This window comes from Juglans microcarpa x Juglans regia, chromosome 6D, assembly GCF_004785595.1.
Source record: "Juglans microcarpa x Juglans regia isolate MS1-56 chromosome 6D, Jm3101_v1.0, whole genome shotgun sequence".
NCBI lineage: Eukaryota > Viridiplantae > Streptophyta > Magnoliopsida > Fagales > Juglandaceae > Juglans > Juglans microcarpa x Juglans regia.
The window spans coordinates 14,569,526-14,594,918 of NC_054604.1; the positions used below are offsets into that span (position 1 = coordinate 14,569,526).

The following is a 25,393-nucleotide window of genomic DNA, read 5'->3' on the forward strand; positions in this document are numbered from 1 at the left end:
GATATGCTTATACCTGGCAAGCAAGATCACGAGAACTCTTTCCAAGTGGAAAGCCAACTGACTTAACACCACTACTCATAGGAAATCCACAGTGGGTTTCAATATTGTCAGCACCTTCTTCGGACAATAAGTTGTAACAACACCCAATGCTAACAACAGCTTTAGCTTCTTTGCACTCCAAAAAGGCCCTGATCCAAAAAAGATAAACATTCCTTTTTATCAGACCCTGAAAAGTAATTTATTTTAGTTGACAAGTTTTAGTGTTTTAACATTATGTATTGCAGTTCCTTGAGTAATTTACATTTTCATGGTATATCCAATTTTATTTTACACTTGCGAGAGGAAAACTATTAGGTACTTTAGGAGTATGGATGATGTAGTACTTCAATCCTGACACATATCAATGCCATTAATATCAAGACTTGAATAATCGGAATCGGGTTCAAAATCAGGTGCAAACCAATTCAATTTATTGGGCGATTCAACAAACCAAATCGGACTATTCATGACAATTTTGAATTTGCTATTTTATTTCTTAATAAAAACATTAAAAATCATATATAATGCAATTCAAGCATTTAATATCATGTATAAAAGAATATAAAATATAAATTTATTGACTAGTTTCAGTAAAAAATATGATATGAACCCAAATAGTTACAATAAACATGCAATTCACGTATTTCATCTCAATTGTACGTATTTCATCTCAATTGTCCACTTTTTTTTTGCCTCATATACATAGAAGTAAAGACTATTAAGTTATAAACACATGGAAAAGTTAGTATTTTATGCACAATCACAAATTTAATGCAAAATACTCATTCATCTCCTAATTTTTTCTGTTCAACTAAAGAAAATAAAGAACTACATGTTTTATATTTCAATTTTTCTACCATTCTGAATGAATACAATAGGGATGCTACCCGCATGGTGCGGGGCGGGGTGGACCCACCCCCGCACCCCCCCGGAACTGGGAGGTGGGGTTGAAACCGCATCCCGTCCCATATTGTTTAAGTATGACTATTGTATTGCCTTGGCATCCTATATAAAGGTTGGTCTAGGAGACCAAGACAATTCATTAACTTGAATTCAACTTTAAGTTTTTAACAAATTGTATATATATATACACAATATATTTCTATAAATTATTTATATAAATATTAAAAATATAATTTTTTATATTAAATATGGGAGGGGTGTGGAGCAGGGCCCCGCTGGGGTCAACCTGCCCCCTGCCCCCTGCCCCCACATGGGAGGTGCAGAGTAGCCTGCTAGCCCATGTGGGGGCAGGGTAGCGGGGGGCGGGGCCCCACTGCCCACCCCTAGAATACAATGATAAGAAAAGTTAATATAAGTTTAGTTCTATTATATTTTTGTACTAGAAAAAAACCACAATTATCAGATATAACTTAAAAACTTAAAAAGTAACTACAGTTTCAATCGGATGGAATATCCTCAAATCAATTTAAAATCAGATAGAATTGGTCTGAATCGACCTAAATAGGTCAATTGAAGTGTTTTGGTGAACGATTCAAAAAGTTCAAAAACATCGATTCAGTTTTTGACCAATTCAATTTGAATTGGCTTGAATTGAACCACTTTTTCAAGCTCCGATTAAAATTGCTTTTATATAAACACTAATTTTTGTAACTTGTCATCTCAAGCTATGGGTCCTTTGCACATTAGAACTTGAAATGGCCTATTCCATTTCGATTTAAGAATGACGGAGCCACTTATCAAAGGCTGGCGAATTTGATGTTCACAGAGCAGATTGGCAATAATATGAAAGTGTACGTAGATGATGTGTGGGTAAAGAGCCTGAAGGCCACCTCCCATATAGGTGACCTCACTGAATACTCAAGTTTCATCCATTGTGACCTACTGCACCCCCCATTGCCTGATTTGATGACCCATCTACATAGATCACCCAATTGTCTACTTCCGCCACAAGTGCTAGTTCCTCACACTCACTTCCAGTGAATTCAGCTATGAAGTCAGCTATTACCTGCCCTTTCAGCTGGCTAAGTTGTCAAGATTTCCTAGCATATTTTTCCATTTCTAATCAGCTGCCCCTCTAGTATACATCCTATGCACTTGGACTACACCTTTTGCGTTAAAAAAAAAAAAAAAAAAAAAAAAAAAAAAAAAAAAAAAAAAAAAAAAATTCATAATCCCCCAAGTTTATTGGAGCAAACACAATGTGCAATGAAATCAAAATGTAAAAGGATAGAGTGTAAAAGTTTTGACACTCACTTAAGCATTGTTACTGATAGATCACCGCAAGCATGAAGTCCTGCAAGTACCAATGAAGTACCACTGTCTGCAACACATTGAGATTTTGGTTTTTCTTCTATAAGTTTTGTGTTATCTTCTTCAAAAAATCCAAGGTGTTCAGCATCGCCTTTATGAAGAGACATGCCCGTCAATGTTTTCAACATGTCAACGGAAATTACACGACATGTGACTATCTTGGGCACATTGAACCTCCAGTTTCCTGATCTAACAAACAAGTTTTATAAAAAAGGGGGGGCTTGTCAGGAAGTGAAAGGCAAGCAAACTGAAATCCCAATTACAATAGCAAATTAGCATCACCAAGCTAGACATCTAAGAGATTTTGTGCAATAAGTAGAGAGAGAGAGAGAGAGAGAGAGATTGCCCACTTCCATTAACAAATGATAGCATTTCCTAAACTACAACCTACTTTCATGGTCAAAGAGATAATAAGTGAGGGGGTAAATTAATAAGCCAAAGAATGTTTTTTACACCTGCTTGCTTTTTAACAACACTCAATGATTGACAGATGGCATTATATTAAAAAACAGTAGCAATTATTTCTCATTTATGGTAGAAGAAATACTGCTAACTGCTAAATATGTAAGTCCATAGACTGAATTACTAGTTCATCAAGGCACAAAATCCACAGCAGGAGACATCAACTGAAGTTTCAATTTCTTAACATGGGACATGCATTGAGGCCTCTGTACTACCTGGAAGGTGCCATAGATTTACCAATTGCAAGAAGCAACAAATAAAAGCAAATAAGAAAACAAAAAAGATATAGCAATAGCATAAATAAAGTCAAAAGGGAATTCAAAGGAAAAGAATTTGTGTATCCCATACTTAGATTTACGCATTTGAGCTGCATAATGCTTCTTTATTCGCTCTGCACGTGCATCTGTGACCCTTCCATGGTGAGAAGATGCATCAATCGCAATCACAGAGTGTTGATACTGAAAGGATAATACTTGTGCAAGATAACCCTACAAGAAGATTATAATCATGGATGCTGAAATACAGGATTAATGAAAAAGAACCATATGATTGATGAGATTATGACTGAACCCGGCATATGATTGACTTGACTTTTCTTATATTTATGAGATATCAAAACTCTCTTGAGCCTTGATGGGAAGATGTTAAGGTTCATAAAAACATTCTACAACAGGTTTAAAACCTCAGCAGAACTCTCATACAAATAAATCATCAGGAAAGAATACGGTCTATATATCAACTTCTTACATTAGCCAATCTATATTGGCTTCATGAGCAAGTGGTACAGCAAGAATAAGTTAGCTACAGTTAAGCAAAGATCTCAAACTAGTCAGACATTATATACTGGAATCACGCCACAATTCTTTGCACATCCCTCCCAAATACCATCATGTGTATCTTGCGCTGAGTGGCCACTTGCATGCAACTGGCTCTTTCTACCCCACAGATTCATATTCTTATGTATTACCTCTTCACAAAAGCTCTCTTCTCCTTTCACATTCATTTATGAAGGATGAGACCAAGCATCACTCATGTACAAGAACTGAAGCTATGGTGAAGATGAAAATTCACATGAAAATAATAAATTAAAAACATATTGTAAACAGGAAAAGCATGAATCGTACAACGGACAAGGTTTTCAAAGTGCGAGAGTTTGAACAATATTTTTTTATTGGCATTGGGTGTCCGAAACGAAGTCTTGACTAACCCTGGGGGTCCATAGGCCCTTGGCAAAGAGTTTCCCGCAAATGCACCTCCAGTAATGCAAGGAGAAATTCCCTTAGTTCAATAGCCCCTAGAAATTGTTTGCACCCAATGGTTCGGACCTTAGATCTTGAGAGAGTATACCATCAAGACCAAGGTTTTTACCACTTAAGCCACCCCTAGGGGTTGAATTTGAACAATATTAAAGATGTGCTAGCCAAAAGTTAATACTTTTCAAACCATGAAGTGTGGTCTTGATAATTAGGGATTCAATGGACCTCAAAAGTGATTAACTGGTTCACTTGAGAAAGAGTCAAACAAAAAGTTGTGAGAGGTTTTAAACTTGAACGCATTCAACCAGTTTGCTCAAGCTAATGTCGCACGAATGTCATGTGAAGTTTCTGTGATAGCATTATGAATGTTTGCCACACAACTAATCAAACTGAAGTTTCCATTGGACATGTCACATGATCACGCAAGTAAGAGTCAAGCAAATGCCAAGCAAGACCCAAGAATTTCAAATCTTGAGCTCAATCAATCCTACATTGTTCGTATGGATATAATGATATTATAGGAAGCCACAAATCATTGGATACTTGTAAAACATCGTAACTTTGAATTGTGGTCTTAGAAGTTATGAAATTTTAGATATGTCAATAATCTGGTATTATAAACCTCTATCTTGAAATAAGCGAGCTACATGCAGGCTTGGTGAATGATAAGTTTATAGCAAGTAGAGATTATAATGTATGCTAAGCATCACAATTCAACTGAGCAAATCTGCTCAGTATGTATAACGGTGACCTATAGCTTGATGAAATGTGAAGTTGAGATTGGACAGCATGTGTTAATCCTTATGTGGAACAACCTTGAGTCTGTGCTTGAAATTTACATGTTAAATGGAAAACGGGAATTGTAGCATGAATTTGAAAATCCGTGTTCAAATATTTTATTAGGATATGAGATGTGATGGTATAATTGGATTAGACAGTTTCTATTGAGTTGTAATTATTTGATCCAATTACATGCTTATTTATGGCGTTCTATGATCATGGACAGATATCAATAGTATTGTGATGTATTCAAGTTTACAGATGTTAAAGTATAACTATAGCATGCAAGTTGGTTGATGAAATTGCCCAATTTTAACTTTCAATGCTCATGGTTTGAGAAATACTAAAGTGATATGCTAATAACCTCTAGCGTGAGAATTTTTTAGGAGGATTGTGTAAGAAGTTTTTTAGGGTTAAAAGCAATGTTGCGATGTCTATGAAAATTTCTGAAAATACTGTGTTCATTCAAATGAAGGCCAAGCAACGTCTGTCTGAATTTCATCAAGTGGACTGTGAGTGCCCAGTAAGAGTCAAGCAAGTCTTCTGTTAAACGTGAAAATTGTCTCCAATACACAGATTTTTATGTTGACCAGTTTCTAATATATTTAAATGTTTTGGGCTTATGTTAGCTAACCCTTGATTCTTAGCTTCTGATAGTATACCATCTGTATAGTGTTTTGATTACTTTAGGTCCTGTGTTTTGTTATTTGGTTTTACCCAAGCATTGATGAAGTTCGTAACTCTATTCTAAAATTCTTGAAATTGGCCATTAGTGTTTGCATGACATGCATTTGTTACTAACCTAAAGGATAATTCAAATTTAAAAGCAGCAAGTGTAGGAGTTGGACGCCAAAGTTGGTAACCCACATCACAAGGTAAGCAGATAAACCATGCTACTTTCACAAAAATTAACCTGTATTGTCGTCACACTGGGAAAACCTAGGGCTTTTATTTTGGTAAACTAGGGTTCAGTATTTTAGAACGTAATTTTCTGACGTGGATGTCAATAGATTCCTAGTGTTTTGTTCATTGGTTTTAAGAAATCGGTAAAACTACATCGTGTGAGGAAAATAAGTGCAAAGTAAGAGAGAATAAGGGTTGCCCAAAGGAAGCATTAAGCTCCCAGGAGTCTTTTACATGAGGCTGTGTGCCCTAGAAATACCAATTTTCGTGAAACCTTTTTCCCTACCCTTTCCAACCTTATTAAAGGGAACCTGAAGCCTGTTTGGTTCAAAAGATCTCTCACAAAAACAAAATTTTTTTTTATAAGTAAAATAATTATTATTAATCCAAGAATGGGCAACAACTGCCAATTACAAAGTAAGTATGTCCTATTTACGTAGGCACATTAGAAACTAAGAAATCATGAAGGTCCATGCCATTAAAGTCCACAGCAATGGCCCAAGTACAAAGCGTTCTGAAAAAGAAAACTTTTAGCTCCTCCATAGATCTCTCTGACTTCAAACATCATCTCATTTCTCTCCTGCCACAAGCACCACATAATATAGATAGGGATCATCTTCCAAATCACTTTGATCTGATACACACCTCGGATAGAGGTCCAACACACCAATATATCCACTACAGATTCCGACATAACCCATGCTAGTTCCATCCTTTTAAACACCTCATTCCAAAGAGTCCTGGCTACATCACAATGTACCAGTAAATGGTTCACCGACTCACCTCCTTTTTCACACATACAACACTAGTCTGCAATGATTATCCTCCTCTTTCTCAGATTATCTGTAGTAAGAATCTTGCCTAGTGACGCTGTCCACACAAAGAAAGACGCTTTAGGAGGCGCCTTGTGTCGCCAGATCCTTCTCCAGGGAAACTGTATCCCCGGCGTTTGTGTGAGGACCTTATAAAAGGACCTAATAGTGAAAACCCCTCTCCCTGCAGGACTCCACCACAGGCCATCTTCATGTTGAATACTTGGACGACACGAATACAAGAGACTATAGAAATTTGCAAAACTCTCTATCTCCCAATCCTGTGCCGCCCGGTTAAAGTTGATATTCCAGTGAATACCCCCTTCTGAGATGCCCATAACTTCCGCCACTGTGACATCTTTGGCACTTGCTATCAGGAAAAGTAAAGGAAACAAGTCTTGGAGAGCACCGTTGCCACACCAAACATCCTTCCAAAATCTAATCCTTGAGCCTGTACCCAACTAGAACCTAGTATGTTAATGAAAGACCTCCCACCCTTTTCTAATATGCTTCCATAACCCCATACCATGTGCCCCTCTAACTTCTCTAGTGCACCAACCCTCCCCTAAACCACCATATTTATTCACAATCACAATTTTCCATAAGGCTGCTGGTTCCTTGGTATATTGCCACAACCATTTGTCAATGAGTGCCCGATTAAACAACCTTAAGTTTCTAATACCCAAGCCTCCACTTGAGATAGGACGGCACACCATCTCCCACCTGACAAGATAAAATTTAAACTCTTCTCCTAAGCCACCCCACAGAAAATCTCTTTGTAACTTTTCAAGACGACCCGCCACGCTTGCCGGTATAGGGAATAATGATAAGAAATATGTGGGTAGATTAGAAAGTGTACTTTTAATCAATGTAATCCAGCCTCCTTTTGACAAGTACATTCTCTTCCACCCTGCTAGTCTCCTCTCTACTTTTTCAATCACTGTATCCCAGATCGAGCATGCCCTCGAAGCTATACCCAACGGTAATCCCAGGTAAGTCATCGGAAGAGATGCTATCTTGCAACCCAATGTGTCCGCCAATTCCCTAATATTCTGAACCTCTCCAATCGGCACCAACTCGGATTTATCATAGTTCACTTTTAAACCAGACACTGCTTCAAAACAAAGCAAACATGCCTTCACTGCCCGCAACTGGTCTCGATCAGCTTCGCACATAATAAGTGTGTCATCTGCAAACAGCAAATGAGAAATAGAGGTAAAACCCCTGCTCGGAGATCCAATTTGGAAACCACTAACAAACCCATTAGCCAACAACGCCGCAATCATCCTGCTTAGTGCTTCCATAACAATAACAAAAAGTAACGGAGACAACGGATCCCCTTGTCTCAAACCACGAGAACTCTGGAAGAAACCCTCGGGGCTGCCATTGATCAACACCGAGAACCTTACAGTAGATATACACCAACTAATCCAAGACCTCCACCTTTCACCAAAACCGCACCTACCCAGTAGGTATAGAAGGAAATCCCAGTTTACATGGTCATATGCCTTCTCCATATCCAACTTACACATAATTCCTGGGTTGCCAGCCTTCAATCTATTGTCCAAGCATTCATTGGCAATTAGAACTGCATCAAGGATCTGTCTACCCTTAACAAAAGCACTTTGAGGCTTAGTCACAATCTTTCCCAACACCTCACTTAAGCGATTAGCAAGCACTTTCGAAATAATCTTGTAAACTCCATTCACTAAGCTAATAGGCTGAAAATCTGTGATCTCAATAGCCCCAGCCTTCTTCGGTATTAAAGCAATGAAAGTGGAGTTAAGACTTTTCTCAAACTTCCCAAACGAGAATAACTCCTGAAACACCTTCATGAGGTCTTCTTTAATCACCTCCCAGCATTCTTGGAAAAAGCCTATAGAGAAACCATCAAGACCAGGAGCCTTGTCTTTTACCATTTTCCTGACCACATCAAAAACCTCTTCTTCCTCGAAAGCCCTCTCCATCCTGGCACCATCCCCCGGTTCAATAAAGTTAAAAACCAAACCATCTAGAGTAGGCCTCCACCCCACCTGCTCCGTAAGGAGCTTCTCAAAGAAATCAACCACATGAACTTTAAAAGCCTCTTCTTCTCTGCATTCCACCCCCTCAATTTTCAGCACCTCAATGTTATTATTTCTTCTATGAGAGTTTGCAATACTATGGAAGAACCTCGTGCTCCGATCCCCTTCCTTTAACCATAGTGCCCTTGACTTTTGACGCCAAGACAATTCTTCTTGCAAGATTATCCTCTCAAGATTTGCAACCAGTAAAGTTTTCTGAGCTTGCTCTTCCACATTAAGAGGCCACCCCTCTTGTAGTCTTTCTAACACTTGTATTTCCATCCACTTGGCATTTTTATTATCCTCTATGTTCCCGAAAGACTGTTTATTCCATTCCTTTAGGTCTCTTTTTAAGGCTTTCAACTTATTTGCAAAAATGAAACTGGGTGTACCCTCGAACTGATACGAAATCCACCATTGCTTGACCCTCTCCACAAAACCTTCGGATTTCAACCACATGTTCTCGAACTTAAAATAACGTCTACCACTCTGAATTCCTCCACAATCAAGCAAGATAGGCCAATGATCCGAAGCTAAACGTACCAACTGCTTTTTCCATACATCCGGAAAATGTCTTTCCCATTCTGGTGAAATTAAGAAACGATCCAAGCGGGTCCAGGTCTGATTATTTGACCATGTGGCGGGGCCCCCTGCAAGTGGTAGGTCTATCAAGTTCAAGTCAAAGTTACATTCTGAGAACTCCAAGCTAGCTGGCCTCAATCTTCTATTTCCAAAACTCTCACTTTGGAATCTAACAACATTGAAATCACCCCCAATACACCAAGGAAGCTCCCACCAACCATGAACCCCCGCTATCTCATCCCACAATAATCTTCTATCCACGTCTAAATTGGGTCCATACACACTTGCAAATGCCCACATGAACCCATCTAGCACGCTTTTGAAAGAGCACGCTACCATAAATCTCCCAATATAGTCCTCTACTTTCTCCACCACCCGCCTATCCCACATTACTACAATTCCTCCCAATGCCCCTGAAGAGGCCAAATACACCCAATCTACATAGTTACTACTCCAAAGAGTCCTCCCAATCTTCCTATTGATTACCTTCAACTTCGTCTCTTGTAAACACACAATGTTCGCTTTCCACTCACGAAGCAGGTGCCGGATCCGAAGACGCTTCTCTACCTCGTTGAGACCACGGACATTCCAAGACACAATCTTTGGCTTCATTTAAGAACAGCCGGCCCTTTCCCTTTCACCCTGCTCCTAGAGGAGCTACCCTCCGAGTTCATCGACCACATCAACCTTTTAAGTTCCCGATTCTTCTTCAAATCCCCCTTCCTTTTTTGTTGATCCCCGGCTTCCATAGCAGTTAACAAAGCAATGAACTGCTCTTCATACCCCTCACAATTAATTCCAACAAAATGTTGAATCTCTTTTACCTTATGTATTACCCAATCTGAAGCTTGGTTTGGAAAACAACAGTTCAATGGGATGGGATTTCCCATTCTGTTACTTTGGAAAGGCTGAAAGTCATCCCCCACAGAAAACTCCTCCAAGCCCCAACTATTTGCAAGTCTCCGGGAGGAATAATTCATCCTCCACAGAGTGCATAAGGTCATCCGACTCCTCATCCCCTTCCTCCAACTCAAAACCCTCAAAAGGTTTGACAAAAAATTTTGCCGGAGCCAAACCCAAGCCTTCCTCGTCTGTCGGCGACATTTGAGTCTCCCTCGACGCAGAGAAGCGTGATTCAAACTCCACCAGGGCTTTTTGCGCACAAAACGCTGGTGTTGACTCAGCCGGAGCCAAGTCCAAGCCTTCCTCAATTGTCGGCGAGGTCTGAATCTCCCCCGATGGAGAGAAACGCGAATCGAAGCCCCCCAACGCTTTCTGTGCACAAGACCCCGACGTCATTGACTCATCGGCGACCTCCCCACCCTTCGTCGGCACCGTCTGTGCCACCTCCATCGTCGGTGGGCTTTCCGGCACGAACCCGATGCTGTGCAGCTCCTCTAAGCCCCTTGGGCTCACGCCACTGGGCTGAGAACCAGTTCCCTGGACTAAGTCTTTGCTGGGCTTATGTCCACTGTAATGGGCCGTGGGTTGAGACGGCCCAGCCCCTTCTGGGAAATAAGAACTCCTCTACGTTTTGGGCCGCGAAGGCCCACCAACCTTACGCCAAAAAGCCTTCCCCCTTTCCCCTTTTATTCTGATGGGCTTCTTTTTGGGCCTTACTAGGCCCTTCACCAGAGTTCCTTTTAAATCCACCCATATTACCAACCCACTTCTTATTTGCTTTTAAAACACCCGTCCCCTCCCTTTCCTTAATTAGACCAACAAAACCCACTATCTCAGCCATATCTCTCTGTAGGATACGAAGCTGACCCTGCATGTCCATCAACAGTCTTCTAACCTCCCACGTCTCCTGACACACCACAGATTTCATTCCAATGGTAGTGGTTCAACTCAAACTGTTTTGATGGTGCTTCATGACGCCAACGCCTTTGTCCCCTGTCAGAAGCTTCAGCACCTCCTTCCATTTTCTTCCCTGCATTTGGCAACGTCGATGACAGCACCTCCTTATACGACCGAGACTGGTGTCTCACCGCCCCCCTCCCAAAACTCCCCTGACCTCCACCAGTCAAAACCCCCGCATTAATGGACTCCTTACCACTTTCTAATAGCACCTCCCTCAATTTCCTCCAACCCCAACCATTATCTCCTTCTGGAATGCATTGAACATTCCTCCTCCCCCCTTCATTATACTCAGAGACTTCAAGGTATCTCCCTCTACGATTTGTGCATCGTTGAGCAGTAAGACAACTATAACCTTCTCTAGTTGCCGAGTATACCTCCTTTTTCCCTTCTCGTAGGCTATCCTCTAATATCCTCCCAAGCCACTGTTGAAGATGAACCCAGCAACACTGCATGATTAGACTTTCAGCTTCTCTCAAAAACAAATTAATGTGACTTGTTGTGACACGTTAGATCTACTTTATGCTAAAAAAAGCTTTTACAATCTAATGTGCCACAACAAGACACATCAGTTTGTGAACTTTCTTTTGTGAGATTTGTTTGTGAACCTAGCACTTCTCAAACCAAAAATAATAACTGCCCTAGCCCAGAAAAATATTGATCAAGCACCTACATGAGTTCCTTCAAGAAAGTCAAACCCTAGCCTCTCCATAATTTAAATCTTCCCTTTACCGTATCTGCACCCACTTTTGAGCACCATAAATAAATAAAAAAATAAAAAAAGAGGAAAAGTGACAGGAAATTAATCAGATCTGTCACAACTTTGAGGAGATTCTATGGTTTTTCCATCATGTTTTCTCTACAAATTTCTTAAAAAACAAATCTGCTTGTCCTCTTTTATGTTCTGTCCAGACTTTTTTTGAATCATAACTTTGAGAAGATGACTTCTTGCTCTTCTCCTTGCTGCCACTAATTGAAAGGTAAACTCTGTTCAAGATTTACATCAATGATTTACTCAAAAATTGAAATCCTACATGCTGGTATGATCTTGATCATGCTTTATATCCTTAGACATCCAAACACGTCAAATCCAAAACCCTATTTAACGCTCCAATGGAAGGTTCAAGCCACATTCGGGCCATACTCCAAAATGACTAGTCAATGGTACAATCTGAGCCCCTTAGAATCATTATAAAGAGCAAAAACTTCTCCCTTCCAAGCAATGTGGAATCCTATTTACCGCCTATACTCCCTCAATATGGGGTATCATAATCTCTCTCCTTAAATTTTCAACATCCTCCCCGGGTCATTCCAATTATAGTGGCATGGCTCAAGTCCCACATTTATAGTTGGGATAGGCTCTGATACCATTTGTAACACCCCAATGGGGGAAGCCCAAGCCACATCTAGGTTATACTTCAAAAGGACTAGCCAATAGTAATATTGGAGCCCCTAGCGATATTATAAAAGTAAGAACTTCTCCCTCCCAACCAATGTGGAATCCCATTCGTCACCTATACTCACTCAATCTGGGATATCACAACCTATGTGAGTTTCCTTTAAGATTCAGTCAATATTTGAAGTTCTTCCCTTTTACAACAAATCTGACTACTTCTGAGCATTCCTGTATTGGGAGCCTATAACAACCCAAGAAGGTGCAAGAACTTGATCCTTTAACTCGGAATTCAAGAGGATATATGCAGTCACTTAGCTCTTTCACCAGTATACAGCCTATATAAGCCTTAACATATGGCTTATATAGGCTGTATACATGCTGCAGCATGATTACAAGCTAGATTAATGACAAATGACAAGTTACAAGGCGAGGATTTAATAATTGTTTGAATTCCTATACATGCTGTCCATACTGGCTCCTTTCAAGTTTTGATGTAAAAATCTATTCAAAAGAACAATCATATCATGCCCAAAGAGTCAACTATGAATTTGCACATAACTTGCGAAAGGAAGTCCAAATTATGCATATTACAGTTCAAAGAGTTGTGTCTCGACCCCAGCAGAAATTCTGCATCATAGCCACAGACATTAAAGGCTGCTGTAAGTCTTCATAAGGAATCCTACTATGTAGGTCATAGGTGATAGGTTTCTGTGAACTTGGTTCATGTTGCATGGTTTTATTCTTTTAAAAGCAAGGAGAAATACATAGGTCAAAGGGTATAAGTGGATATTATGGACTTAACATGTGTATTTTATGGGTCAAGATTTCGTGTTCACATGGACGATGCGAGTTTGCATAGGAAATATTATAAGACCAATTTATGGAGTTTATGTGATTTTAGGATTTATGCCATTAGGATGAGTTGTTTGGACGTGAAAACTATGAGGGTTTAGTCATTTTGGTGAAAGGATATTTTTGGGTGTCATGTGGATATTTATTTTAAGGACATAAATTATTGTGAGGTTTTAACGGCTAGTTTGAATATGTGCGCCCAAATGATGGTTATGATGAATTTTATGAGCTTAAGGTCGAAAGAAAGGTGGTCACTATTATTTTATCAAGGTTAATGATTTATGAACTACAAGCTGAAATAGGTTAAAGATTTGATGCAGAGACACCAGTTGGATATTTGAATATTGACAAGGTCAAATGGAAATTATTTGAGAACACATCACGGGTCAAAGCTCATGGGTAGTCTTATTAAGTGAAGTTCTAAGTCTCTTCAATTTAATGGTGCCCTTAAAATGGAAATTGACGTAATGACAAGTTAAATGTAGGTGCCAAGCGACATGAACGTGATATGACTGCATGAAAGGTGTTTTTCTGCATAAAGGTGATTTTTGCATAAGGCTCGAGGTAAGTGAATATGCTCATACCCTTCTTACTGCCTATTATAAACAGAACTGTCATTTTTGCAATCTATGCTATACATACATGATTTAAGGATATATGAGTATAGGCCATTCATTGACAAACTATGCTCATAGCCTCATTATTACATGTGATGCATGAACGGAAGTGACTAAATGTCTGACTATGTGTGTGTGTGTGTGTATATATATATATAGTATCACTAATATCAAATGAATAAAATATAAGAAAGGAAAGGCTAAATGGAAAGGAAAGGAAAATGTATTGAAATGCATGTTTGACTGTTTGAGGTAAAATACTTTTTTTATAAGTAAAAAATTATTAATATCAATAGACGTAACCAAGTACACTGGATGTATACAAGAGAAAAAACCTAGCCTATAATAGTAAGCCCTTAATGAACAATAAGCCCATAATAAGGAACAACGCCCAAGAGGGAGAAATTAGAACCCTATCCAATCTACACCAAGCCCGATTGGGACAAAACGTGCCTCCCCAAGGCAAAGCAAGTCACCATAAATACCCTAACCCCTTGTTTCCCACATAAATAATACTCCACCCGAAACTCCCTTAGAAGCTAAAGAGGACTATTCTACGTAATCTGAATGATCCTACGAGAACGGAGGAAGGCTTCATAATACAATTGGTCCTACCCTCCCTCTAGTCCTCCCTCGACTTGGACTAGCTCCCTTAGCATCATAGTTGATTGCCCAAGTAAGACGCTTAACTCCCTGCTCTTCTTATATCTCTTGATTTTGTTTCAAGTAAGTGACTTGCCTCGATTGTAGTGAGCAGTGCTGTGAATTGGTCGTCAAATCCTCCACATGTAATCTCCACATACTGCTGTATCTCATTAACTTTTTGCAAAACTCAATCCGATGATGAACCAGCTATATTGTTTATCGGTGATATTGTTTATCGGTGGAAGAGATAACAAGGGACAACATCTTCCCCAAACTCAGCTCCCAACTGTACACCGGGCTGTAAATATTCCTCCTCACAAGGCACCAACAGCAAACCCATAATTTCTTCCACACCATCTTCTGCATACAAATCTCACACCTCCTCAACAGCTCCATTGTTGCTATCACAAGATGCCTGAAGAGATACCGACAAATTGGTTCTCTCCATCATGAGTGGTGAGGCCATGGTCCCTATTGGAGGTTCTAGGTTGGCAACAAATCCGTAAAGGGTGGTAGTGACAACGTTACCATAAGGTTGGGGTGGATGACAACGATGGAATGTATCACTGGCGGTGCACCTAGTGATGACCCATTCTTGAGGAGGCTAAGTTCTTATCTGCTAGTCACGGGTAAAGCCATGACCACAAGGGTAGCTAACCCTACACGAGGGTTAACAATGTGTACCGGCCATAAGGTTAAAGAGTAAATAATGTTAAGGCATAATGAGGCTTTATGAGATTGATTGTGATTGAATGCTAATGTATAACTGAACTGTATGACTGAGGAATTTATATATATATATGTATAAATGTGCATGAATGAGAATGTGACTGCATGGCTGAAAACCTTTATTCTTATATATTACAGCATGAAGTAGTTCTTATTGAGTATTCGACTCATTTTTGTTTTAAATGTGTGACTGTCCCAGGTGATGCTTAAAGTGAAGTTTGAGGCTGCAGGACGTGCCTTGGCTCAAGGAGAAGAGTAAGAGGCCTAGATCATGTATAGAGGTTTTATTTTATACTTTTGATAGAAAAAGAATTGAGAAATTTTCTAAATGCTTCCGAAAACTCTTTTAATTTTATAAAAGTGATAATTTAATGAAAGTGAATCTTTTGAACCTGGCGCATCGTTAAGAAGAAAATGTGTAACACATAACGTGCACAATGGCAATTAAGAAAGATATTAAAGAGTTCAATATTTTTTAATTTATCGACAGAGGCACAAAGCATGTATATACGCATACACAGACACAAAGTTTCTTCAGAAGTATATATGAGTTGAACATGCAGGATCAACATATAACAGGTAAAAGAATAGATGACCATCCGATTGCAAAGAAACCCATTTTCTTCTCTTTATAGACTCTAAGATGCAAGTAAAGAGCTAGTAGACAAGTGAGGATGACATGAAGATAATGATAGTCTAATATAGAACTTCTAGAGGAAACGACAGAGAAGAAATTGAGGGCACACCTGGCCAGCACCAACATCGACAATGGTATGAGCTCTTACACTGTCAGCAATTGAACTAACAATAGCAGAAAGAACTTCTACCTGTTAACAAAGTTGATTTCATACTTATCAAAAAACAAAGTTGATTTCATGAATAATATAAGGACCCACATTCACAGAAAAAGTGAGAATAATCATAAAATATGAAACATGAAATTAAGAAACTGAGTAAATCAGTGGCCTACTTCATGTTTTTTCTTCATATTCATGCCCTGAGCAAGAACGCTATTTACTGAAACCATGTGCAGGTCTGGTAATGACTGCCAGAAATCAAGAGCTTATCTAGGTTATGTGTCAAGACAATGAAAGGGAACAACAAATATGCAAAAGAACAACAATAAATTGAAGCATTAAGCATAACCCTCAAATTACGTGTTTAATTGCACTTTCCAGGATAATTTTATTACCAACAAAAAAAAAAAAAAAACAATGAAACATAAGTGTATCAAAAGCTTAACAATGTTAGCAAAATGGGCAAACTTTTCTACTTCTCACAGAATGAATAATGCTTTCATTAACAGTCTTTTATACAATGTGTGGAGGAAATTAAAGAAACAAAAGCAAACTTTCTACAATTTGCGGTTTTCTCTCTGTCTCAACATCAAGTGTTTACCCCCCCCCCCCCCCCCATACAGAGTGAGTGTAAGTGGTAAATGGGATCCCACATTACTTGGAACGGAGAAGTTCTTGCTCTTTATAATGATTCTAAAGACATCTATACCGTTGACTAATCCTCTTACAGTATGGCCCAAATGTGGCTTGGGCCTTCCTTGGGGTGTTACGTCCAGTATTCTAATACCTAAGATCCTACTGCTTAAAAATCTTTGTTAATCTGTGAACCAACCTGTTGAATAGTAATTTATGTATATTTTGAATAAGTAAGATAAATTTGTAACCCCTGATATGATTTGGGGATCATTATTAACATTATTACCGTGATTGCTATTATTTCATGTGTGAACTTTGGTTATTATTTTATGTTGGTTAATTAGTTAGCCATTGGTAACCATGTCATGATAAGATTTTAATTTTAGGAAGCTAACCTAGGTTTGGATATTTATTAGGTTTTAGCCCATTTTATTGAGGTCACATAGGAAGTTTGAGATTTGGACCCTAAGGGATGCTAGGATTTGAATTATTGGGTCTAGAATTGAGTGGAGAAGAAATTGGGCTAGGATAGTAACCTAGAACCCATGAGAGTAAGCCATTTCCCATAATAGCTCAGCTAAAGAAAAATGATATTCTCACCCTAACCACCTTGTACGATGAACTCATTCCAAGAGGGAAAGGCTATTATAAAGTAGGGCATTTCTTCTTCCCATACAGTTCCTTACACACCTAGACCACTTCAACTTCACAAGATGGAACTTCATGTATTTTAAGAGAAAGACACAATATATAAACTATTATAGTTTTGAAATAATTTCATACCAATGAAAGCGTCTTCTAAACAACAAGAGACCCGGACACTAGCGTTAAAATTAGAAATGCAGAATGGTTGGAGGGAGTGAGGGGAAGAGAGAGTTTATGTGGGTGTGTGGCCATGCTACACTACACTATATACTACTTCTAATTTGCCAAAGAGAGAATTTGTCAAAGCAGTTAATTATAGAAAAGCATCAATACTCGGGCATCATCAAAATACTTTGAAAAGTAGGAAACAACTCATTTTTTTCAATTTTAGCTCTAACAACTAGTATTATGCCATGACCCATACCACTACTAGCAATCTTTACGCATAATAACTTAATGGTATGACAAGATTTGAAAAAAAAAAAGGGAACAATAAAAAAATGTTTTATTGTCAAACTTAACCATATGAGATTGAACCTATTATCCCACCCTCCACCTCTTACATATATGAGAGTAGATGTCATTTTGTACAAAGAAGTTTGGCGATAAGGACCAAATATATGATCAATCTGATTTACAAAATCGGATGTACATGTCAGTATCTAGCATTGGTCTGTCAAACTCTCACCATCTACAAATCATTTTCCATTTTCAACTGATTTTTCATGATTGTTGTTGATTTTTATCTTTGAATGTAGTTCTTGACCCTTTGTCATGGGAAGCACAACTAGACTCTAACTATCAAACAGCATGATCTCCAATAAATTGCAAATACAGAAGAGAGATACATACAAGTTTACACAAAGTAAGATGTCAGCAGCAGGTTGAAAACACCATACCATGTGCAAGTCCGCCGGCTCTCTTGGAAAGACAAGAGACCTCAAGTTTAGTACAAAATCCTTCAGCGAAACAGGCCAGTGATCCTACCATCAATGTGGGTTATGAACAAATGACACTATCATATTAACACAGGTACTAGCTGTAACCAACAGCGTATACAACGGCAATAAATTAATCCGTATCATTGAAGACAACTAAGAATGCATGCAAATATATCAGACCTACAACGAAGAACCAATGGCATAGGCTATGGGTATAGTTCCTATGGAAGCCACCCAGTCAAGATTCAATTAAAAGAAAATTTGCGATTAAGAAGAGCAAACCTGGACCACTCCAGAAGGAATAAGCAGAAGATTTTCAACAGGGTCCTTCCTCAGGCAATCCATCCATTCTTTATCAACAGCTTCCCATTGTCTATCCTGGTAACATCATCAATTTTGTCACAATTATAGGTAATGACTCCCCGTTCGGCCGCCCAGAAAATGAAAAGGAAATTTTGGGACCTTGAAGAAATTGACCACGTGACTGTGTATCAAGAAGGCATAGGGTCTGAGGAAGTCGATGATGGCGTTGATCCATCGGAGGGTGTCTGTAGCAGTGTCACACGAGTACTTGCAAGTCCCGCTCATTGTCGTCACAGACGATTGAGATGGGGAACCGATGATCATGCGTCTCAATTATTGTGAGTTGGATTATTATACAGGAACATGATATAACGTCGTCTCATTTTCTTCTCTTAATTTCACCGTTCATATATTTTATTTTATTTTTTAATTTTCTTTTTACTTAATAGATAAAGAAGTAAGTGTATTGATATTTCTTATTTTTTAAAAACATTTAAAAGAGATTTGAAAAAAAGAGAGTAGAATTTGCATTAAAAATACACCCAATAATCAAACTTGGGCAACATAGTAGCACTACCTTGTTATATAACCAGTTATCCTATAATCTATTTGTGGCATTGATATAGTTTAAATGCTAAGATTTAATTGTATAATTTAAATTTTAAAATTAAATTATGTTATGTAAATATTTTATTAAGTATGTTTTATCTATCTATTTGAATATTTTATTTTTCAAATTATATCATGTAAACACTTTATTTATTTTATATAATAACTATTAATATACTAGTGCATTGCGCAGACAACTTATATACAATTTCTATTCAATTTAGGCCTAATTTGAATAAAAGAAGTGTTTCATCTCATAAACTTTTCTAAATTTTTAAACAAAATATAATAAATAATTCAATTTTTTAAATCTCAAAATAATAATAATATTAAAAAATAATATTCTAACAATATTTTATTCAACTTTCATCTCAACTCATCTTATCCCAACTCACTATCCAAACCACACCTTAATGGAAACAAATTAAATTTTTAAAGTTTTCTTTGACTTTTGTTTTAATTTTGATATGTTTGAATTTTTAACAAATATTAGTTTATTGTAAAGTGGTAACATAAATGTGGACTAATTGTTAGGCCTATTTGGGATTGTGTTAAGAATCTTAAAAAGTATTAAAAAGTCTTAAAAACTCTTTAATGACAAATCAGATTGTTTTGGCATTACATATTAAAGTACTTTTTAATCTCAAATAAGGTAAAAAACATGTTTGAGGATTTTGATATTTTTCCTTAAACGTGTTTTTCTAGATAATCCATAATGTAATTCAAATTTTAAAAAGTGTGTCAATGGAAAAAAATATCATACAACTTTTAGATAATTATAACTATCAAACTTTTAAGGATATAATTATAATTTCTAAAAAATCAAATGATCGTTAGTGCTTGGTGCGCTCCAGTGATTAGTTACTTTGTCAACCCAAAAACTTTTACTCTAATTTAGACACTCCAGTACGAACAAAAGAGTTTCACAAGGATATTACCTCATCCTAACATTTAGGGTCGTGATAGACGTAAACAGACTTGACATAACTTGAAATGTTGTTCCTAAGATACACAAATTGTATTAAAGATGAAACATGACATGAAACAAAAGGATAGAAACCCTGACGTGACATAACATGACATAAACGTGAGGCGAAAGACATGATATACAATGAGCAAGAAAATATTTTGTAACATATAATAGACAACATGTCGTAGTATGACATAACATGTAACATACAATATTTCATAACATGGCATAACATGTAACGTATAATATTTCATAACATGGCATAATATATAACATACAAAATTTTGTAACATGATATAACATGTAACATACAACATTTCGTAACATGACATACATATTACAAATAGCATTATGTAACATGATATATTTGTAATAGATAAAAATATATGACAGAATAAATTATGTAATAGATAATCATAGAGTGACATGGCATAGTATGACATATATGATAACATATATACGTAACTGTAGTTCCATTACCTATCACACATACGCAGTAATTTGATATTAACTTAAGAGTTAACTTACAATGATCGTCACATTTTACGAGGCAAAACACGAAATACAAGAAACTATAAGTAGGAGTTCTAAATGTTGGAAACTTAATCACTAACAAATAGAAACATGAAGAAATGTAAACTTAGAGTAAAATTACCATTTTACTCTCTATATGTGGAAAAATAACTACTTTACCCATGGTTTAAGGATTTCACATCCTAACTTCGAAAATCACTAAAATTCTCCATGTAAATTTTGTCATAAACTCAACTATCAACTTAGAAAAATTTAAAACCAAACACAACTATGAGAAACATCATACGACCAAAACTATCAAATGCCATTTCTCTTTGATTTTTGTTGTAATTTTATCAAACTCCAAAACTCATGATCAACTTGAAATATTTCAACAAAGATCCTCATATCTTAAGTTTAAAAAACATGCTTAAAATATCCAACAAAATTATACTTCACATAATCACAAAAATCTTTAGTAAAAAGATTCAAACTTTTTAACTAAAATACAACTCTTGAATCTCAAGGTTTGACTTATTTCAAAGCATTTCCAAGAACTCTAAAAAATCCAAAACAACCAAGAAATCATGGGTGCATCTTAAGTATGAGAGGCTGCCTTCTTTCTGTTTTAAATGTGGCATCATCAAGCACTCCCACAACCCTTGTTCTTATGGCCAGAGCGGGGGTGGTCAGCTTCAATATGGTGCTTGGTTAAGAGCTCCAACAGTTAGGGAGAATGAGCTATAGTTTAAAAGATATGGTGAAGGGATTAGCCAGTTTGCTCAAACTGAGTCTCAACCATGGAGGAAGGGAGGGGAGGACAGGGATGAAGCCCCAAATGGTAAAGCGAAAATTAAGGAATGGTGTTAGATGGCTGTTAAGAAAACTAATTCTCTCAAGGCAAAAGTAGCTGGCATGGAAAAGTTGCAAGATTTCGGAGATTTTACAGGGTTATAGACAAAGCTAGAAAAGGAAAGTGCAGAAAAGCTGAACAAGAAAGTCAATGCATTCTCAGACCTAGTTGAGGAGGCACGTGACATGCTTGGAGTGATGGAATCAAGGTTGAGCAATGGAGACACTGCAGCTAAAAAGACAATACACGACCCCAACAATGGTTATAGACCACCTAAGGGGAATGATCTGGTGGACCGGTTTCACTCAATTGATCAATTCATTTCAAACCAAGTTAGAGTGCTTGAATAGTCCAAAAAAACTGCCAGCTGGAAGAGGAGGGCCAGAGACATCTGTTTTGAGAGCTTCTCCTTGGGCTTGGGAGGCAGGCTAAGATTACTAACTAGTAACAAGAGAGTAATAGATCAAACCTCTACTACTAATGGCCAAATCATTAGCAAGAGGGTCAGAACTGAGGGGAATGGCAATTTTGGCTCTAGTAATTCAGAAATGGTGGAGACTGTTGAACAGCCCCACCAAGCCCAACGTGTTGCCTTAGCTAGAACTGTTCGGGGCTTGGGAACCCCAAGACAATTCATGATCTACATCAATTGGTGTTAAACAAGCTCTCATCCTTTGTTTTCCTTATGGAAACAAAGTATAAAAGAACTAAAATTGAAGCCATCAAAAAACGTTTGAATTTTGACAATAGCTTTGTTATTGACTACAAAGGCTTGAGTGGAGGGTTAGCCTTCCTCTAGAAAGAGGATATTGAGGCAGCACTGCACTCTTATACCCAACACCACATTTCTCTTTTAGTGAAGGGAGTTGAGGTGGGAAATGAGTGGCTGCTGATTGGATTTTGTGGCAGCCCCATTACTATGAAGAGAAAGGAAAGCTGGCAACTACTCAAAACTATCAAACAAGTGAGTTCTAGAGGGTGGATGTGTGTAGGAGATTTTAATGAAATTCTCAGTTTTGGTGAGAAATGGGGTGGAGCATTAAGACCACATAATCAGATTGAGGCTTTTAGGATATTTTTGAGGACTGTGAACTTTGTGATATGGGCTCCATTGGTAATAAATTCACTTGAACTAATGGGAGATACGGGGAGACCTTCACTAAAGAAAGGCTTGACAGAGCCCTATGCAATGTCTCTTGGGCTGAGACCTTCCATAACTCAAGGGTGCACACCCTTCCTACATTAAGCTCAGATCATTGCCCTTTGCTTTTCTCCATGGAGGTGAGTCAGCCTTACAAGCATAGGAAGGAAAAGTCTTTTAGATTTAAAGCTAGTTGGTCCTTAAGGGAGGAATATCATAAACTGGTGGAGGAAGCATGGCATAAACCCAAAGAGTCAGAGAACAAATTGAATTCCATTAATGAGGGCCTAAATTTGTGCAAGCAAAAACTACTGCAGTGGAGTAAAGGAGTATGAGGCAAATCTAAAAGAGAGATGGCTGACCATTTAGCTCTTTTATTTGAACTTCAAAGAGACAATAGAGGTCACCTTAACGAGCCTATCAAGCAAGCACAGAAGGCAATAAACAGATTGCTAGATGAAGAAAACACCAGAAGGCAGAGAGAGCTAAGGAGAGGTGGTTGAGGAAGGTGACAGAAATACAAAATTTTTTCATCAATGTGGCTCTCTAAGAAGAAAGAACAATGTGATCAAGAAGTTGGTGGATGAATATGGGTAGGAAGTGCAGTCCAAAGAGGGTATTAGCTCCCTTTTCCAAGATTACTATATAGAACTTTTCACCACCTCTACACCAAAAAACATTTATGAATGCTTAGAATCAATGAAACCTTATGTAACAGATGCTCAGAATGCCATGCTCACAAGACCATACACCCAACATGAGATTGAAGAGGCTCTCTTCCAAATGGATGGCCTCAGTTCCCCTGGCCCAGGTGGTTTCCCTGCAGTCTTTTACCAAAAACATTGGCCTCTTATTGGAGCTCAGGTCTGTGAAGCTATTTTACATGTATTGAATTCTAATGGTAGCCTCTCTAATATTTGAATTCTAATGGTAGCCTCTCTAATATTAATAACACTTACATCTCCTTAATTCCTAAGAAGAAGAACCCTTCTAAAGTGGCTGATTTCAGACCTGTATCTCTTTGTAATGTGATCTATAAACTCCTCTCTAAAGTAGTGGCAAACAGGTTAAATATTGTTTTGCCCCTCATCATCTCTAGCTCTCAATCTGCTTTTGTTCCATTAGACTAATTTCTGATAATGTAATAGTGACTTTCGAAACCTTGCATACTATGAAGTGTAAAATGACAGGCAAGGAGGGCTACATGACATTGAAGCTGGACATAAGCAAGATGATAGGTTGGAGTGGAGCTTCTTGAGGGCTGTGTTGCACATGATGGGTTATTGCAATCAATGGACAAATTTAGTGATGAGTTGCATTGAGACAGTCTCCTATGCTATCTTATAAATGGTATCCTTCAAGAACCCTTTCCTTAACTAGAGGTATAAGAAAAGGTGACCCTCTCTCACCTTATCTTTCTATCATTTGTGCTGAGGTCCTTAGTAATCTGATCTGCAATGCTGAAGGAAAGGGTTTGATCCATGGGGTTCTTTTGCAAAAGGCTAGATCAGATTCTCCCACATCTTCTTTGCTAATGATTGTCTTCTTTTCTGTAAAGCCAATGCCATTGAGTGGAGCAGGTTATTTGGCTTATTAAAGGTATATGAAACAGCCTCAGGTCAAAGGCTTAATCTTGAGAAAACTTCCATCATTTTCGGCAAGAACACAACAAAGGTGACTCAGCAATACACCCTTCCCATTGCTGGGGTGAGGCATGCCATGTCCCTTATGAGAAATACTTGGGAATGCTATCTGTGGTTGGAAGAAATAAAGGCAAGTCATTCAAAGGAGTCTTCGACAACATTAGATCGAAAATTAGTAACTATAGAGCTAAAATGTTGTCCCAAGCAGGAAATGAGATTTTTATTAAAGCTGTAATCCAAGCTCTCCCTACCTATACAATGAGTGTATTTAAACTATCTAACTCTCTCCTCAAAGACAACAACAGTGTGATCCATAATTTTTGGTGGGGGCAGCAGGGTAGTGAACACAGGATCCATGGGATCTCTTGGAAAAGTATGGGAAAGGCTAAATCTGAAGGGGGATGGGGTTTAGGGACCTTGAGGTTTTTAACAAAGCAATGCTAGCCAAACAATGCTTGAGACTGATCCAACACACGAACTCTCTTGCAGCTCAGGTAATGAAGGCTAAGTACTACCCAAGATCCACTTTTCAAGAGGCAAAGCTAGGCTCAAAACCATCCTATGTCTGGAGAAGCTTTCTAGTAGCTAGGCCCCTTGTGGAGGCAGGATCCTACTGGAGAATTGGGAATGGGAACAATGTTCAGATTTGGAAGGAGAAATGGCTTGCTTATCCCAATCCTAGTAAGATCCAAAGCATTGCTAGGTTGCTGGAGATTAATGCAAAAGTCTCAACCCTTATTGACCCAATCACTAAGCAGTGGAACAATGGCCTTATGTAGGAGATTTTTGACCCAAGAGAAGCTGAGATCATCTTGAAAACTCCTATAAGCTGCCTTAACAGCAGGGATAGACTTGTTTGGCAAGGCTCAAAGGATGGAAATTTTTCAGTGAGAAGTGCATATCTCAAGGAACTCGAGAGGAGCCTATCTGAACCGGACCAAGCTTCAAGTAGTAACTCATTCAAAGAAGTTTGGCAGCAACTATGGTGTAACAGTTCGCTAGAAATTCACTGGTGGAATTTCTATTGACTTTAAGAATTTCGTGAAAACTCCATAAGTTTTTACAAATCGAC

At 38.1% G+C, this 25,393-nt stretch overlaps 1 protein-coding gene across 5 annotated transcripts in view; it reads right to left on the bottom strand.

Moving 5' to 3' along the window:
- Nucleotides 1-18,943, bottom strand: part of LOC121234206 (protein RRNAD1) — a 52,238-nt gene extending 33,295 nt beyond the window's left edge. For 2 of the 5 annotated variants that reach the window (XM_041130051.1, XM_041130055.1), the window contains exons 1-8: nucleotides 18,752-18,943; nucleotides 18,572-18,667; nucleotides 18,248-18,331; nucleotides 16,241-16,315; nucleotides 16,017-16,097; nucleotides 3,124-3,263; nucleotides 2,257-2,502; nucleotides 14-188 (exon numbers count right to left, since the gene is read on the bottom strand). In XM_041130051.1, the coding sequence (XP_040985985.1) occupies nucleotides 14-188; nucleotides 2,257-2,502; nucleotides 3,124-3,263; nucleotides 16,017-16,097; nucleotides 16,241-16,315; nucleotides 18,248-18,331; nucleotides 18,572-18,667; nucleotides 18,752-18,916 (1,062 nt within the window). In that variant the 5' untranslated portion in view covers nucleotides 18,917-18,943. Of the gene's footprint in view, nucleotides 1-13; nucleotides 189-2,256; nucleotides 2,503-3,123; nucleotides 3,264-16,016; nucleotides 16,098-16,240; nucleotides 16,316-18,247; nucleotides 18,332-18,469; nucleotides 18,536-18,571; nucleotides 18,668-18,751 lie in introns of those variants that run through there. The other 3 variants (XM_041130053.1, XM_041130052.1, XM_041130054.1) reach the window with 3 other exon arrangements.
- Between the last annotated feature and the right edge of the window lie 6,450 nt (nucleotides 18,944-25,393).